At 52.9% G+C, this 16,979-nt stretch overlaps 3 protein-coding genes across 3 annotated transcripts; all 3 read right to left on the reverse strand.

Moving 5' to 3' along the window:
• Positions 1-3,428: 3,428 nt before the first annotated feature.
• Positions 3,429-4,133, reverse strand: LOC120713869. Its single transcript, XM_039999843.1, has one exon. It carries the CDS (start codon positions 4,131-4,133, stop codon positions 3,543-3,545), a length of 591 nt encoding a protein of 196 aa, XP_039855777.1. The 3' UTR covers positions 3,429-3,542.
• A 1,870-nt stretch (positions 4,134-6,003) lies between these two features.
• Positions 6,004-10,869, reverse strand: LOC120713154 (cytochrome P450 89A2-like). The gene is made up of 4 exons (XM_039999160.1): positions 10,790-10,869; positions 10,426-10,674; positions 6,507-7,005; positions 6,004-6,435 (listed from the first exon to the last, which is right to left on the reverse strand). The coding sequence occupies exons 1-4, from the start codon at positions 10,867-10,869 to the stop codon at positions 6,004-6,006; spliced, it is 1,260 nt and encodes a 419-aa protein (XP_039855094.1).
• Positions 10,870-12,480: 1,611 nt separating this feature from the next.
• Positions 12,481-16,822, reverse strand: LOC120711365 (lysine-specific histone demethylase 1 homolog 2-like). Its single transcript, XM_039996856.1, has 2 exons — positions 15,190-16,822; positions 12,481-13,579 (listed from the first exon to the last, which is right to left on the reverse strand). Exons 1-2 carry the CDS (start codon positions 16,736-16,738, stop codon positions 12,822-12,824), a joined length of 2,307 nt encoding a protein of 768 aa, XP_039852790.1. The 5' UTR covers positions 16,739-16,822; the 3' UTR covers positions 12,481-12,821.
• Between the last annotated feature and the right edge of the window lie 157 nt (positions 16,823-16,979).

A 16,979-nucleotide genomic window follows, 5' to 3' on the forward strand; every position in this document is an offset into this window, starting at 1 on the left:
GAAATAGTAACAATTGGCTATAATTATGATTTAGTACGCCATCAAACGGTACGTGCTCTACCAATTTGAGAAGCATATAAATATTTTAAAAGAGTCTTAAGTAATAGAATTTTGTGGATATATTTGCGACGTACCCACATCTAGTCAAAAATGTCCATCTTTCTGCACTCTCTCTTGCTTGATCGTTTCTAACACAATGTAATTAATATATATTTTCAGTTGTGATAGACTACTTCTGTAACATATTATTTCATCCCCTTTTATTTCTATGGGTGTGTATCAGTGTATGAGGGTCTAGGAACAGTATTTTTAAAACAAAGGGATCGGAGTATGTTTTCTGCAGCACATTATCAATGGCCTCATATAATTACAACCAACAATTACTGTGCAACAACTTTTCTAACAGTAATTATTTTACGTCACTAGGAAAGAAATAAAAAAGTTACAATTTTTACGTCAACATTTGTGGCACATATAGTTCCATACAGATCGAGCACTGCCAGGCGAGCAGTGCTTGTCTGCTTGCAAGAAATATCCAGGCGGTAAATGCTTGGCAATGTGCCGTCTTTCCACTGCAGTCAATTGCATTGCTGGCTACTGCCTTCAATTTTGAGGCCAGACAAACATAGGCGACGATGAAATTACTAGCTAGCTAGCTGGATTTTTCATGCTGACATCTGATGAAATTTATTCAAATGAAAATTACTAGCTAGCTGCAATTGGCACAGAACAGCAGCATGCATGGAGCTGATTCAGCAAGTACAATTCATGCATGGCCACCACACCCCAGCTAGGCAGCTAGCTTTCCTTCCACATGACGACGACGCCGCCATTACTGAACGCCGACGAGCAACCTGCCGACGAAGTAGGCGAGCACGGCCATGTTCCGGTCGACGAGGTTCCTGGCGTAGAGCGGCGACGCCGGCAGGTCCCTCACGCGGTCCCTGCAGCTCTCCACCTGCGCGATCCCGTCCCTGTACACCTGCCCGAGGTCACCCTCCGCGAACCGGCACCCGACCAGCGCGGCGACGACGGCGTCCATGGTGCCCGTGGCCTGGGCGTAGGACTCCTCGCAGCGCGCGTACGCGTCCCTCTCGGCGCCGGTCAGGGAGCCGCCGCCGCCGCCGCCGAGCAGCGCGCCCACGGCGCGCGCGGTGTCGTCGAAGGACGCCAGGACGCGCTTGGCCGCGACGAGCGCGTACAGGTCGACGCCGTTGGACGGGTAGGAGACGTCCCGCATGGCGTCCGTGCAGAGCTCGTACATGAGCAGCGTGCCGGCCGCCTTCCGGCACGCGTCCTCCACGGTCATGGACGGGAGGTCGGGGCACGCGGACGCGGGGGGGGGGGGGGGGGGGGAGGGGGAGGTGGAGCGCGGAGAAGAAGGCGAGGTGGAGGAAGAAGAAGAACGCCGCAGCTGTCATTGTCAGATCATGAGTTGGATGTGTGAATCATTTCTATATAGGATGTGGTGGCCATGAATACTTGCTGAATCAGCTCCATGGATCGATGCTGCTGTTCTGTGCCAATTGCTAGCTAACAATTTTCATTTGAATTAATTTCGTCAGATGTTAGCAGGAAGAATCCAGCTAGGTGCTAGTAATTTCATCGTCACCTATGCTTGTCTGGCCTCAAAATTGAAGGCAGATCGAGTTGCAGACAAGCACTGCTGGCCTGGCAATGCTCGATCTCTATGATGGGACTACATGCCACAAATGTCGACGTAAAAATTATAATTTTCTTTCCTAGTGACGGAAATGATTATTGCTACGCGAGATCGGCCAACTTGCGATCTAGAGCAGGCCGCACATGAGCTTCGACTCCTCGACGATGGCGGTGCAGTTCTCGGCTGGCTGGCTGCTGTTGTTGAGCACTGCTCGCGACTCGCGAGCAGTCGTGTTCCCGCGCCGTTATGCCCTGGCTTAGCCGGCTGGATTCTCACGCGATGGTGGCGCGTGTGTGTGGAACTGTCTTTTTTTTAAAAAAAAAAAAGAGCTTGTGTGGAACTGGCAACAATGGATTTATCATGGTGGAGATCGATGAATGGAGACGATGGGCATGGGCCAAAGTGGGCTTCACGTTCTGAGAAAGTTCGACTTTTTTTTTGTGGGTATGAGAAGGTTCGACTAAAAAAAGACCTAAAATTTTTGGCAGGCCAGCCTCCATGAGACATCTGCTTCTTCTCCGCTGCTAACAACAAATAAGGAGGCCTCAATGAGTCAGCAGGTGCCAAAATGCAGGTGTTGTCATAGATGGGCTACGACGATGCTGACGGGCTGGAATTGCTGCACGGTTAGACGCTGGGCCTGCTACATTGAGTATGCCAGGTTGGCCGATGACTGGCTCGCCAATGCAGCAAGTCAGCAACGGCTCCTTGCTACATTGAGTATGCCAACCTGCTGACTCATGAGTCAATACACCATAACCAGAGCACAAATCCTCTGGCTTTCCACGATCAGTGGTGGCCTAGGGATTTCAAGGAGCTTCCCATGAGCCTCAAGTCTCCGACCTCAAACCCCAGTTCCTCAACAGAATCGAAGAGTTTTCAATGATGAAGTGAAAACACCAAGCGGGATTGTTGAAGAAATCAAGGATATTTCAATGCTTTGGACCGCGGCGGGTGCTAGACGTAGACCTGGGTTTTCTAGTCGATAGACCTCCTAGCGAGTAATCTCTGTATGATTTTCTTTCTTTATTGTTGGGCTATTTCGATGCCCCAGCCACGATTTCTTATCGGATCAGGTAAACCTTGGTGCCACTTGTGCCTGTATTGTTGCCTCTTCTTATCTTATTAATTAACGCCGGGTTACTCTGGCCTTTCAAAAAAAGTTCCTCAGCGGAAGAAGAGGAGGAGGAGGCTCGCCAGACGTCATCTCTAATCCGTCGACAATACCAGGTAGGATTCCCCAAAGGGAGACTGAAAACGTATCAAGGCATCCAAAAATATTGCACATCAGTCAGGACGTCTATTTTTAAATTTCAGGGACTATTCAAATCAAACAAACTTTCATATACAGGGCACTAAACATAAGCCTAAACACTTGAGAGAGCTTGGGGCCAGAGGTGAGGAAGAAATTAACTCCCCTAACCCGATCTCTTCTTCCTAAGAATTGAGTGGAAGCTCAAATCCTAAATATTATTCCACAAAGGAAATATATGTAAGGTGAAAACAAACAATATTCCTCAAAAAGGGTGAAAACAAACCAAAGACATTCGAAAACATTGGACATCAAGACATCTACTTTATAAATTTCAGTGACAGTATTCTGCATTTCAAATCAAACTCTCTCTTCTTTCATTTAACCCGATTACAAATAAAATGCTAGGCTCCGCTGCCGGGCTAATCATATAAGAAAGTAATCTAACCAGTAAACATTATTCGCTCACAACAATCCGAGATCAGTGACTACCCATTCATTATTAACCAGTAAACACGGCTTATTTATTGCTTGCCTGGTTAGACCCTTTAACAAGGCTATACAACCGAATGCTCTCTGTCCATCAGTGACTACCCATTCACAAGCTGTCCGTCCTCAAGGGCAGGCTCAAGCCGGCACCAGGCTGCAGAGCAAGGCGGCGAGCAAGGTCACGTTCCGGTCGGCGAGGTTCCTGGAGTACAACGGCGACGCCGGGTAACTGAGCAGGCCCCTCCTGCAGGCGTCCATGCCGCGGAGCCCCGCCGTGTAGCCCGCCCTGAGGTCGCCGGCGGGGCCGTCGCAGCCGCCGCCCGCCAGTTCGTCGGCGACGCGGGCCATGGCCCCGCGGGCGCGCCCGTACCCCACCATGCAGGCGCCGAACGCGGCCTTCTCGTCGTCGGCCGGCACCGCGCCGCCGTCGAGCAGCGACGTCGCCGCGGCAACCGTGGCGGCGTAGGCGTCGAGCGCGGCGCGCACGGCCGCCGCGGCGTGCTGGGTGACGGGCGCCGCCGCGCCCGCGCCCGCGCCAGCGCGAAGCGTGCGGAGGCAGAGCCCGCGCATGTGGCGCGTCCCGGAGACCGCGGTGCACGCGCCCTCGGCGGTCATGGACGGGACAGGAGGGCACCGGCGGCCGCCAGCCGCGCCGAGGGTGGCGAGCAGCGAGATGAGGACGAAGACGAAGAGGAGAGGGTGGTGGATGGTTCTTGCTGCTTTGGCCATGGTCGTGGTGAGCGTGGTGTGAGGATGGACGTGGTTGTTGTGCTGCCGTGGCCGGTGTTGCCGGCGTGTATTTGAAGGCGTTTCTTGGTAGCAAGCTAGCAGTGCGGTGCAACTGATGGGCAGCTAAGCCAGCTTGGTTGGCGTGCGAGGGATTACAGATCATGTGATTAAAGTCACTTTTCTAAGTAAAATCCACGAGTAGCTAGTGCCAGTGTGTACGTAGGCAATGGTGTTTTGGGACGAGGCTCCTCTGCAGTAGTTGCTCCTACCCTTGAGTCACTGATGTGTGGACCCAGATTCACACGTGTCAGTGACGCAAATGCATAGAGTTCCAGTGGGATCCCTGTCCGGTCTTTTGGGAGGCCTCCCTCTGGATCTTACCAAACGCCATTGTAGCAAACGGTTCCAGTGGTGAAGCCCATCAAGATGTGCTGACTGGAGTCATTTGGTGGAGCAAGAGTTTAAAAAGTAGCTCCAAAAGTTTCTTCATTCCGGTCATTTGCCATCCTTGTTCTCTTAAGGGTGCTGGAGAAGCGTTTCGTGTCTTATAGCATTATGGACATTTGATATTTTCTATATATTTGAACAACCAAGAGAAGCTGTTTTACCAAATAATTCCCAACTCGACAAACAGAGGGGGAAAAAGCTCCACTAGAGGAGCTACAACAGAAACTATTTTTAGAGTAGCTGGAACTCTATCAAACTAGCTCACACAGCTATCGTCTAGTTGCACCCAAAAGCCAATAACAATATTTTTTATTAGATTATTATGTGAATAAAAACATATACATTTTATTTTTATTATGCTAACGCAAATTTCAAGCAAATTATATGAGGGCATGGCACATTCTTAATTTTAGCAGCACGGGTTGTCCTCCCGGCGGCGCTGCCGCGTGTAGGTGGTTTCGAATGTGATTTTCTATTTTATGAGAATTAAAATTATTTAAATTTAAAATAAAAAATTCATAAGTAGTTCATTTTAAGTTAAAAAAAATACGAAATGGGCATAAAATTTTTCTAAAAATATAATATATCTATTGGAACGATATTTGTCACTTATTCAAATCTATTTTTTTTATATTCATAATATTTGGTTGCTTGTAGTTATGCCTATTGTTTTGAATAAATAAGATTCAAATAGAGCAATAATAGATAACTTATATTTTTAAAAAAACAATACTAATTTCATATATTTCTGATGTAAAAAGAATTATTTTTTATTCTTTTAGATCTAATTAGAATTTTTTTTAATTTAAAAGATACAAAACCAGCTTTAAAACCACCAGAGGGCCAAATTTGTCTGGTTTTGATAGTTGAATGATCTCTATTATCCGGTTTTGTAGTTGAAGGTTGAAAATCGGACTTCTACAATAGTTCGAGGATGTAAATTGGACTTTTCTCTATTTTAAACAACCTAGATAAGTTGTTTTACAAAACGATTTGCAACTAGACAAACTAGGGGGAAAAAACTCCTACACCAGAGGAGCTACAACAGAAGTTATTTTTAGAGTAGCTGGAACCCAATCAAATTAGCCCTAGGCATGTGTATCAGTCGCCACACAGCTATCATCGAGTTGCACCCCCAAGCCAGTGACATTTTTTTTTCAAAACATAGACCTCTATGAATACACGTACGCAATTCTACCCTATGACAATCTTGAAAAGACTGAGCGAGATACTAGAGATTGACAAAATCACCACTAGCGTTTCGCTATCGATGAGCATGTTGCCTACCATTGAAGGTTCCACCACAAGAACTGAGTTCCAATGACAATATTGTTTATTACATCGTGTGAATAAAAATATTTAGATTATAATTTTATCATGTCAACGCAACTTCAAGCAAATTATATGGGAGCGTGGCACATTCTTAATTATTTTTGCAGCACGGGTCGGCCTCCCGGCGTCGCCGCGGCGTGAGACGCGCCCGCAGCGGCCGCTTCATGACGAGGTCCGGGCGCAGGTCGACGGCGTGGTCGCCCTCCGCCTCCGCCCACTCGAACTCCCTCACCAGGTTGGCGACGAAGTAGCCGAGGTGGAGCTCGGCGACGCCCATGCCCGGGCAGATCCTCCGGCCGGCGCCAAACGGCATCATCCTGATCTCCCCGGCGCTGCCCGCCGCCGCCACCAGGCTCACGCCCTCGCCCTCGCCCTCGCCGCCGGCCAGGAACCTCTCCGGCCGGAACTCGCGCGGGTCCGCCCACGCCGCCTCGTCCCGCGCCAGCCTCGCCAACGGGAAGTGCACCGCCGTGCCCGCCGGGAGACGCCGGCCGTCCAGCACGACTTGGTCGTCGGCCATCACCTTGTTGATCGATCAGAGAGGTTCATAAGCTTGCATCCATGGCGAGTTAAAAGCACTAAACTAATTCTCACCTGCCGGAGCACCATTGGCACGGTGGGGTGCAGCTGGAGCCCTTCCATGATGACGGCGTTGAGGTACTCCAGCCTGCCGAGAACCTCCTCGGTGACCTCATCGGCGTCCGCGCCGACGGCGGCGTCGATCTCCTCCCGGAGCGCCCGCTGCACGTCCGGCCGTTTTACCAGGTTCGCCATGATCCACTGCAGCGCCGCCGCGGCGGGCTCCGTGCAGGTACCGAGGAAATCGGAGCAAAGCCCCACGAGCTCGCCGTCGGTGAGCCTCCGCTGCTGCTGTCGCCGGCGCCTGCGGCGGTTGCCGCCCGAGGCGGCGTGCTCGTCCGGGACGCGGAGGTCGACAAGCGTGTCCACGTACGCCGGGGCCTCGCCGCGGCGGCTGGCCCGGTCGCGACGGGCGTCGATGAGCGGCAGGTACGTCTCCTCCTGCTGCCGCCGGAGCTCGACCAGCTTCCTCCACCGTGTTGGAACCGCGGCGAGCTCGAACACGCGTTCCCAGCTCGCACTCGCCTCGCGACGCTCTCATGCGCTCACAATCGTCGGCGGACGCAAGGAAGAAGAAGAACAGTACGCACACAAGGTGTTCGGTGTTTCGGCGACGAACGCCCTGGCCGCCGCTGCGGCCTGTATGCTGGCCTTTCATTCACATCTCGACTCGACACACTTACACAGGGGTGGGTGGTGGCTTTTATAACCACACGGCTCCGCTCCGCGCCCGGCTATCCCGCCATGGCCGCACGCTGCGCGCTTCTTGCGCCCGGGCGACGCGCTCCGCCCGCGCGACGTGCGCTCGTGCCCAACGGCCATCCGTGCTGCCCGCCACCACACCAACGACCCACGACTGCGTCACCTACACGTGCAGCTCGTGCCATCTGCATCGCCCGCCCCAGCCCGAGCCACCTCGTGCTCGCTGGACGCGACGTGCCCGCGCCCATGGTGCGCTCCAAGCAGCACACACGCATACACAACGCACACACTCCGCTCATCGTCAAGCTTAGTTCTAACAATCACCCCCCTAAGCTTGACGTGGCGACACCTTCGTCTTCATGGCTTCACTGGATCCTCGCCGACGTCCGCGTGCAGCGTCGTCTCCAGCGTCGTCTCCTGCACCGCGTGCACCACCATTGCCGCCGCGTTTCGCATCACCGCCGTTCGCCATGATCCACATAGTGCGGCCACCACGTCCGCGCGACGTCCACGCGTTCCCGGGCCGGCTCCTTGTGCGCTGTAAGGCTCCAGCCTGCCCGACTCCGCCATCACCGTGGAAGACGCGACTGACGCGCATCACTCCACAGATTGCTGCCGCCCGATCGCACGCACGATCACAGCTCCGATCGCCCACACGATCTCCGCTCCACTGATCGCTCTGACGATCACCCACGCGAACGCTGCGCGCGCATACACGCAGTCCGGCGCACACACGCCTATCTTGATCGCCACACGATCACCTACGATGGCTGCACGCACACATGCGCCTCCGCACCCGACACACGCGTGCACCGCGTTCTGGCTCGCACACACGGCCAGTCGCGCTCCACACACGCACAGCTTCTCCTCCGCGCCGACGGCTGCCGCTCCGCACGTCACCGCCGCGCGCCACCATCTGCTTTCTCGGCGACACATGCCGAACTTCGTCTTCTCCGCTGGCGACTCCCTCAGCGACACATGCTGGGCTTCTCCGCCAGCGGCTCCTCGATCCGGCGACAAACGCCGTCTTCTCTGGCTCCGGCGACACACGCCGTCGAGCGCATCACGCTCGGCAGGATCGACACACGATCCACTGCCAGCGCCTCCATCCGGTGATCACGCGCGGGCCGACACACGGCCGAGCGAACTCGCCGCACCGTCATCACTCGACGCCATCACGCCGCCGGCCACCACCAGCGCGCCTCCGTCGAAACCGGCTCTGATGCCAATTGTTGGAACCGCGGCGAGCTCGAACACGCGTTCCCAGCTCGCACTCGCCTCGCGACGCTCTCATGCGCTCACAATCGTCGGCGGACGCAAGGAAGAAGAAGAACAGTACGCACACAAGGTGTTCGGTGTTTCGGCGACGAACGCCCTGGCCGCCGCTGCGGCCTGTATGCTGGCCTTTCATTCACATCTCGACTCGACACACTTACACAGGGGTGGGTGGTGGCTCTTATAACCACACGGCTCCGCTCCGCGCCCGGCTATCCCGCCATGGCCGCACGCTGCGCGCTTCTTGCGCCCGGGCGACGCGCTCCGCCCGCGCGACGTGCGCTCGTGCCCAACGGCCATCCGTGCTGCCCGCCACCACACCAACGACCCACGACTGCGTCACCTACACGTGCAGCTCGTGCCATCTGCATCGCCCGCCCCAGCCCGAGCCACCTCGTGCTCGCTGGACGCGACGTGCCCGCGCCCATGGTGCGCTCCAAGCAGCACACACGCATACACAACGCACACACTCCGCTCATCGTCAAGCTTAGTTCTAACAATCACCCCCCTAAGCTTGACGTGGCGACACCTTCGTCTTCATGGCTTCACTGGATCCTCGCCGACGTCCGCGTGCAGCGTCGTCTCCAGCGTCGTCTCCTGCACCGCGTGCACCACCATTGCCGCCGCGTTTCGCATCACCGCCGTTCGCCATGATCCACATAGTGCGGCCACCACGTCCGCGCGACGTCCACGCGTTCCCGGGCCGGCTCCTTGTGCGCTGTAAGGCTCCAGCCTGCCCGACTCCGCCATCACCGTGGAAGACGCGACTGACGCGCATCACTCCACAGATTGCTGCCGCCCGATCGCACGCACGATCACAGCTCCGATCGCCCACACGATCTCCGCTCCACTGATCGCTCTGACGATCACCCACGCGAACGCTGCGCGCGCATACACGCAGTCCGGCGCACACACGCCTATCTTGATCGCCACACGATCACCTACGATGGCTGCACGCACACATGCGCCTCCGCACCCGACACACGCGTGCACCGCGTTCTGGCTCGCACACACGGCCAGTCGCGCTCCACACACGCACAGCTTCTCCTCCGCGCCGACGGCTGCCGCTCCGCACGTCACCGCCGCGCGCCACCATCTGCTTTCTCGGCGACACATGCCGAACTTCGTCTTCTCCGCTGGCGACTCCCTCAGCGACACATGCTGGGCTTCTCCGCCAGCGGCTCCTCGATCCGGCGACAAACGCCGTCTTCTCTGGCTCCGGCGACACACGCCGTCGAGCGCATCACGCTCGGCAGGATCGACACACGATCCACTGCCAGCGCCTCCATCCGGTGATCACGCGCGGGCCGACACACGGCCGAGCGAACTCGCCGCACCGTCATCACTCGACGCCATCACGCCGCCGGCCACCACCAGCGCGCCTCCGTCGAAACCGGCTCTGATGCCAATTGTTGGAACCGCGGCGAGCTCGAACACGCGTTCCCAGCTCGCACTCGCCTCGCGACGCTCTCATGCGCTCACAATCGTCGGCGGACGCAAGGAAGAAGAAGAACAGTACGCACACAAGGTGTTCGGTGTTTCGGCGACGAACGCCCTGGCCGCCGCTGCGGCCTGTATGCTGGCCTTTCATTCACATCTCGACTCGACACACTTACACAGGGGTGGGTGGTGGCTCTTATAACCACACGGCTCCGCTCCGCGCCCGGCTATCCCGCCATGGCCACACGCTGCGCGCTTCTTGCGCCCGGGCGACGCGCTCCGCCCGCGCGACGTGCGCTCGTGCCCAACGGCCATCCGTGCTGCCCGCCACCACACCAACGACCCACGACTGCGTCACCTACACGTGCAGCTCGTGCCATCTGCATCGCCCGCCCCAGCCCGAGCCACCTCGTGCTCGCTGGACGCGACGTGCCCGCGCCCATGGCGCGCTCCAAGCAGCACACACGCATACACAACGCACACACTCCGCTCATCGTCAAGCTTAGTTCTAACACACCGGCTCCGGTAGATGAGCCCGGTGACCGCGGGGAGCGTGGCCAAGACGCGCAGCCCGAGGAAGCACTGGACGAGGTCGTCCTGGGCGTCGGCCATGGCGCGCACGAGGCCGGCGTCGACGCCGCCGCCAAAGCACATCGCGGCCAGCAGGCCGAACATGGCCTCGCGCATGCTCTCGGCGGCGAGCACCACTCCGCCGGAGCCGCACGCGCGGCGCCGCGGACGAGCAGGCGGTGCGCGGCGAAACGGTCTGTGACGTAGACATCCGGCTGATGGCCGAGGCCGAGAGCGGGGAGCTTGCTTACGAGCGCCGACCGGACGGCGGCGAGCCGCGCGTAGGCTGCCTTTTGCGCGTCGGTGCATGCCGGAGACGGAGACGGAGACGGCCGACGATGGGGACGAGGAGGAGGGTCAAGGGGAGCAAGAAGATGAGCGCGTCTTGCATGGCTATTGGCTTCAGCTCTAGTAACGGTAACACTCGTCTGTGGTCTGTAGTGGTTCAAGTTCAAATATTTAGCGTTGCAACTCACAACTAACACTAAATATATCAAGGCAATCACACACTTGCATCCGCTAAAATTTTAGGTGAAGTCAACAATGTTTAATTACTAATTAGTGCCCGTTTGGACTAATTTTTAGTCAATGTTTGGATACCAATTAGGCCAGTCTTAGTGGGAGTTAATTTTTATTTTTTTAGTGAACTAAATATGAGCTAACTATAAAACTAATTATATAAACCTGAGTTAATTTCCGAGACAAATCTATTAATCCTAATTAATCCATCATTAGCATATGTTTACCATAGCACAACATAGACTAATTAGATTTAGTGGATTTGTCTTGTGAATTGGCCTTCATTTATACAATTAGTTTTGTAATTAATCTATATTTAATACTCCTAATTGGCATCAAAACATCCGATGTGACGATAATCAAACTTTAGTAATTTAGGCAAAGAGTATGTATTGCACTGACCACTTGTTATGAACCTGTAGGATTACAAGCTGTCCCAAATTTAGTCTACATTTTAGATGGAACTCACAAACAACTAACACTAAATATATCACGAGAATCACACATTTGCATCAATTACTTCAATCCACTAAAATTTTAAGTGAAGTCAACCGATGTTTGATTTGGTTGTCCGTGATTCTCAAAATTTCATCCCATTTAATGAGGCGATATATATGTCCTACACTGGGCAATTTGGACCACGAGGAATGACCTCAGTTTTTCAAGGGCTACCACCAACAATTCAAAATTGTCGTCTAAAGTTCCAGAAGGAGCTCGTGTTGCTTATGCATCGAGTGAAACCTATAAGCATCAACGGGATCTAGAAGAAAGGTTGAACCGACTAGTATAGATTATGTTCTTTTTCTTTATATCCTTTTTTGTTTCCTAGTTTTGCTTGTAAGAAACTTTTTTTTCACCTTTCTTCTAGTATCTATATATAACCAGTAGGGGGCTTTTACCCCCACCTATTTCATAAAAAAAGTAATATGAATGAATTATTAGAAATTGAAAGCGAGAGGGAGAGAGGGAGGAAGAGAGAGAGAGAGAGGGGATATGGGCTTCGTTTGGTTGAAGCAGGAAGTATATTGCTTGTATTGAAAGTGTTAGTAATACAAAAGTATTTTCCCATAATTAATAATCATGTAATGCCAGTATGTTGTCAATCCACACAAAATTTTAGTGTTCATGTAAAGTATTTAACTTAAGACCAATCTAGATGGACCTGTATTTCCGATCGGAGGGAGCATAGTGAGCGCTCGCAGGATGGATGGTATGTAGGGGTGCAAATTGGTGTCACTTAGGTATACCTTTAACCCTTTTTAGTTTAAAATTTTATTCTACTACTTCAAAGTGAGATCCTATTTTGAAAAAAATAGTATAAAACTTTGAACTAAAGAGAGTTGGTGGTGCACCTAAGGGTCTCCTTACACCCCTAATGGTATGTAGTATTAGGAGAAATGGAACACGGTTTGATATCATTATACACACCGAATGCATTAAACTTGGTGATATTCGTACATATCCCCAGAAACTCGGAGATCAGTATCATAAATCGTTCAGTATGTATTGCACTGACCACTCGTATCCCAAATGGAACTGCAGGATGAACGAGCCTACCCACACTCCCCAGTCATACTCAGATTTCCAACTACATCCAGAAAGAAAGGTATAAGGAAAACAGCAGCGCCTGAAGTTGATTCACAAAGCTGTAACTAGTCAACTCTAGTCTTAAGGCACATGACTTGATACTATACAAATTACAAGTGAGAGCTCAATGAGTGCAGAGAGAGAAAAAAATCTGAGCTCCACCAGCCAGTTCTTCGGATCTAACAAAAGAATGCTTCTGTTCTACAAGAGGGCGAAGGAGATGGTACAGAATACAGATCAATGCGAGATGTTGAAGTTCTTCGGGCGCTGCAGCCGTTTCCTGGCTTTCCGAGCGCTCAAGATGCTCGAGATCATATCGCTACATACATCACACGTGCTATCATAGCCCATCAGCTTTACACCGAGATCCTTGCATAACAATTCTAACCTACCTTTGTCGTCGTTGCTTGAATTTTGCAGCCAATCGGCCTGCTCTCGGGAGACGGTGGCATATAAATGGAAGGTCTGAAGGGAAATTTTCTCAGCTGCAGGGTCTTGAACCTTTTCATCTTCTTTTGGTTCATGATTCTTGGGCTGCAGAAGCAAAATTTTGTCGAGCGAAATCCGGGCTAATCCCGGAGCCTCAGGATCATCAAGTGTCACTGAGGAGAACACAAATGAGAATCTCCCGAATGCAAGATCTGGCTCAGAGAAAAGATCTTCAAGGGCACCATTGGGTGGTCTCAGGCTTTTAGGCAGGGAATACTTCTTCTGGTCAGAATTCATCATACTCTCTGCTGCACGGTGAATTTTGGAAGCTTCTCTTAATCCGCTCAACAAGGCTCCATGCATTGTTGCAGGGTAAGCACGAATCGTGGCTTCTCCAGCAAAGAAGAGCCGGTCATTCACACTCTCAGCAAGAATATCATAGTCGGCACCAGAAGACCCAACTTTGATGTGGGAGTATGAACCCAAGCAAAAAGGATCACTACCCCATCTTGTGCAAACCGACTGAATGGGGTCAGGAACGGTAACACCTTTTGGACCATAGATACCTGGAAAATATCATAAATAATATATTCATTATTTATCCTATGAAAGAAAATATCATAAACAATGTGTGCTTATTCTCGGCTTTTATGCTCATGGACTTGCACAAGGTATGCACCCAAAAAATGTAACAGAAGACAAGCTAAAAATAACATTCCTCTTGTGATTTTTATAGGCAAAGTATTTATGTTCCAAAAAATACCATCTTCCTTCTTTTGTTCATATTCTTGTCCTGATTTTTATACTCACACACCAAAAGGATTGTCTATGTTTGATCACCCACCCTTACTGCACAGTATCTGCCCGTCCAGAAGCCCCATTCATCCCCCACTGTAGCCAATGCCGTGGAACAGTAAAGGGCAGAGGATGGGGATACTAAGGTTGGACCTAAGCAGCTGTGGAAGGGTAGAGAGGATAAAGAACGGTCCTGAGACACAGGCCAGTCTGATGGGAACTTTGATTTGTTGAACCCTGTCATGCATTATTCCACGATGGCAAAGCCACCTTCTGAACCACCACATGCTCTGTTTGGATAGGCAGCAATTTGCAATCAATTGGCAGGGATGCCCATCCAAGGGGATTGGACTTAATCTGCATAATCCAGCTCTATCCACAAAAGCTTCTAGGGAGTACTTACACCAGTTGCTAAAGTTCAATGAGCTATTTAGGTTGGTTTAGTAGTTGGTGGGGGGGGGGGGGGGGGGGCGGAGGTGGAAGCATGCTAAAGTTTCAGGGGTCCGATAGTCTTGTTGCCTTTGATTACAAAGAATGTTTGGCCCAAACATTACAAGCTCAGAGATGATTAGTCATCTTGCTCTCCCAATTCGAGAGTCATAACTCTAGTGAGCCTATGTTTTGTTGTACTAATAAATAATAACTCATTATGTAGACAAGATCATATCATAATGCAAGTACATCAAAAGTTACCTCATTAGTCACCTTGATCATTATCAGACATCTAGTGCGGCAACACTCAATATTTAAGACAGTTAGGCCACATTTGGAAAATGTTATGATACTCAATATTTAAGACAGTTAGGCAGCATTTGGAAAATGTGATGATACAATGCTTAAAAAGGTCAATGGTTCAACATATACAAACACGAATTCATCCAATAGACTTTCAAGTTAAATCAGCACACAAGTGCCGCTAATTACTAAGGAGTGTGAAGTGTGAATGAATCAAGTAGATACAAATGTGAATTTGCATGCTAAAAGCACCTACTTATATTAATACAGCAGATTCAACTGTTGTGGCATCATTTAAATATAATCCTAAACCAGCACATGGAACTCCAATTAGTTATGAATTGAGAAGCAAGTATAATCTGATCAGGCATCCAGTAAGATGTAAGACACATCATTTATATATTTCCACTTGGGTATCGGTCATCATATTCCCACAGAAACACAAAGTATTTGCTTGTCTTAAAAATCCCAATGCACTTGTACTAGCATATACTTATCAAGCAAAGCAGGCAAACAACATGTGGCTATTGTGTTGGAAAGCAATTTCTTTCAATTTTGAATGATGCTTGGGGTCTGAATTAGAATTTCAGTTGAAATTAAAATCTAATGAAAATATACGTGACCATGTATTAGTTTTAGAGTTTACCTCTAAGAATGGCAAGTACTCGGTGAAGTGCAACAACAGGATCGACCTTTTCAAACTCCAAAGCAGCCTCTCCAGCCACAAGTGCAATAAGCACTGCTCCGCCAGAGACAGTGTGGTAGCTATAGAACAGAAAGTACTCCCCACGCTTGCTACTCTCCTTATTCAGACACCCAAATGTATCGATATCCTCATCCCAGAACATGTGGGGAAACACCATGGCCACCTTGTTCAGCAACCCAAACCCCAACCTCTGTATTGCCCCAAGCTTATGCTCAGGCAACTCTGGGTCGAACACAACGCTCCCACTCTTGAGCACCCCAAGGGGGACAGTGCACAAAACCAAGTCAGCCTGGAAAACCTGCCCTCCTTCCACTGTGACACTAACCCCATCGGCTCCATGCTCAATTCGCTTCACCGTCTTCTCATACAGCACAGGCACACCATCACACAATGCATGTATGAGCCGGGAATTCCCTCCAGCTAGGAAGCAATGATCTCCCCCCATCTCATAAGGATCGTCTTGGTCCCAATGTGCGAGCGAGAGCTCTGACAGGCAACCAGCATTGGAGAATTCCAGATTCGCCAAATGCCAATCCAAAACCATCCGCTCCTCGTCCGTCGTGGCCACATGGTACAGCCTTCTGATCTTCTCGATGCCTTCCCCCAGCGAGATCCTCTCTGCGGCCTCATTCAGAAACTCCCGGAGCCTGGTGGCATGGTCGAGAAGCGTGTTGAACACCAGATCGATGCTCCTGTCCAGCCTGGTCTCCACGGTGCGGCCGTCCGGGTAGTAGAGCGGGCAGCGGTCCCGCACCTTGTGCAGCGGGATGCTAAGCTGCCGCGCGAGCACGCCGAGTGGGTTGGCGTGGATCCCGGTGATAACGCTGCCGCCGAGCTCGACGGCGGCCTTGTCCCCGCCTAGGCGGGCTGTGTAGACGCGGCCGCCGGGGCGCGCGCGGCCCTCGAGGACGAGCACCCGGAGGCCGAAGCGGAGCAGCTGGCGCGCGGCGGCGAGGCCCGCAAGGCCCGCGCCGACGACGACGACGGAGGCGGCGGGGGCGGGGGCGGGGGCGGGCGGGCCCTGGAGCGCGGCGGGGAAGGCGGCGGAGACGCCGAAGTTGATGTGGCCCTCGCGGGCGAGGAAGCCGTGCGCGGCGGCGACGAGGTGGTCGTAGGAGGCGGCGACGGTCTCGAGGACGCGCGCGCGGGGCAGCGGCGCGGCCGGGTCGGCGCGCCAGGAGGCGAGGATGTGGTTGCGGACGACGATGTAGTCGTTGGGCGCGGCGGCGACGTGGGCGGGCAGGAGGGGCCGCTCGTCGGGGTGCAGGTCGTCGATGGGGAAGCCCAGCGAGAGCGCGATGAGCGCCTCCGTCTCCGTCTCCCGCTGCCGCTCCTCCGCCGAGAGGCGGCGCAGGCGCCGCACCCGCCGCGAGGGCGCGTCGCCGAGGTAGGCCTGCAGCTCGGCGTCGAGGAGGGACTCGTCGTACGACGCCGGGCGCGACGACGCCGCGCGGCGCTGCGGCCGGCGCGGCGGCGACGGCGGCGACATCGAGGCGCCGCCGGGCGGGGGGTTTAGGTGTGGTGTGGATGCTGCGCGGCGTCGGGTTTGATTTGGGGGGAGAGGGGAGGGTGGGTGGGAACTGAATGAGTTGGGGATGTTGATGAAGATGACAGGTGGGGCCGGGTTGGCAGTGAGGGAACGCGGGCACCGTTGAAAGACGTGGGGCCTGCTAATTTTGGGCCCACTAGTCAGTGTTACGAATGGAGTGTGGGGCCCATATGCTGACATG

The sequence above is a fragment of the Panicum virgatum genome, chromosome 6K (assembly GCF_016808335.1).
Source record: "Panicum virgatum strain AP13 chromosome 6K, P.virgatum_v5, whole genome shotgun sequence".
Taxonomy (NCBI): Eukaryota; Viridiplantae; Streptophyta; class Magnoliopsida; order Poales; family Poaceae; genus Panicum; species Panicum virgatum.

Bases quoted from the DNA above. Each gene is read 5' to 3' on its own strand.
- LOC120713869 (XM_039999843.1), bottom strand. From the start codon at position 4,133: ATGGCCAAAGCAGCAAGAACCATCCACCACCCTCTCCTCTTCGTCTTC.
- LOC120713154 (XM_039999160.1), bottom strand. From the start codon at position 10,869: ATGCAAGACGCGCTCATCTTCTTGCTCCCCTTGACCCTCCTCCTCGTC. The intron at 10,675-10,789 runs GCATGCACCGAC...TCTACGTCACAG, and splicing joins CGTCTCCGTCTCCGTCTCCG to ACCGTTTCGCCGCGCACCGC. The intron at 6,436-6,506 runs GTGAGAATTAGT...TCGATCAACAAG, and splicing joins TGCCAATGGTGCTCCGGCAG to GTGATGGCCGACGACCAAGT.
- LOC120711365 (XM_039996856.1), bottom strand. From the start codon at position 16,738: ATGTCGCCGCCGTCGCCGCCGCGCCGGCCGCAGCGCCGCGCGGCGTCG. The intron at 13,580-15,189 runs GTAAACTCTAAA...GATATTTTCCAG, and splicing joins AGTACTTGCCATTCTTAGAG to GTATCTATGGTCCAAAAGGT.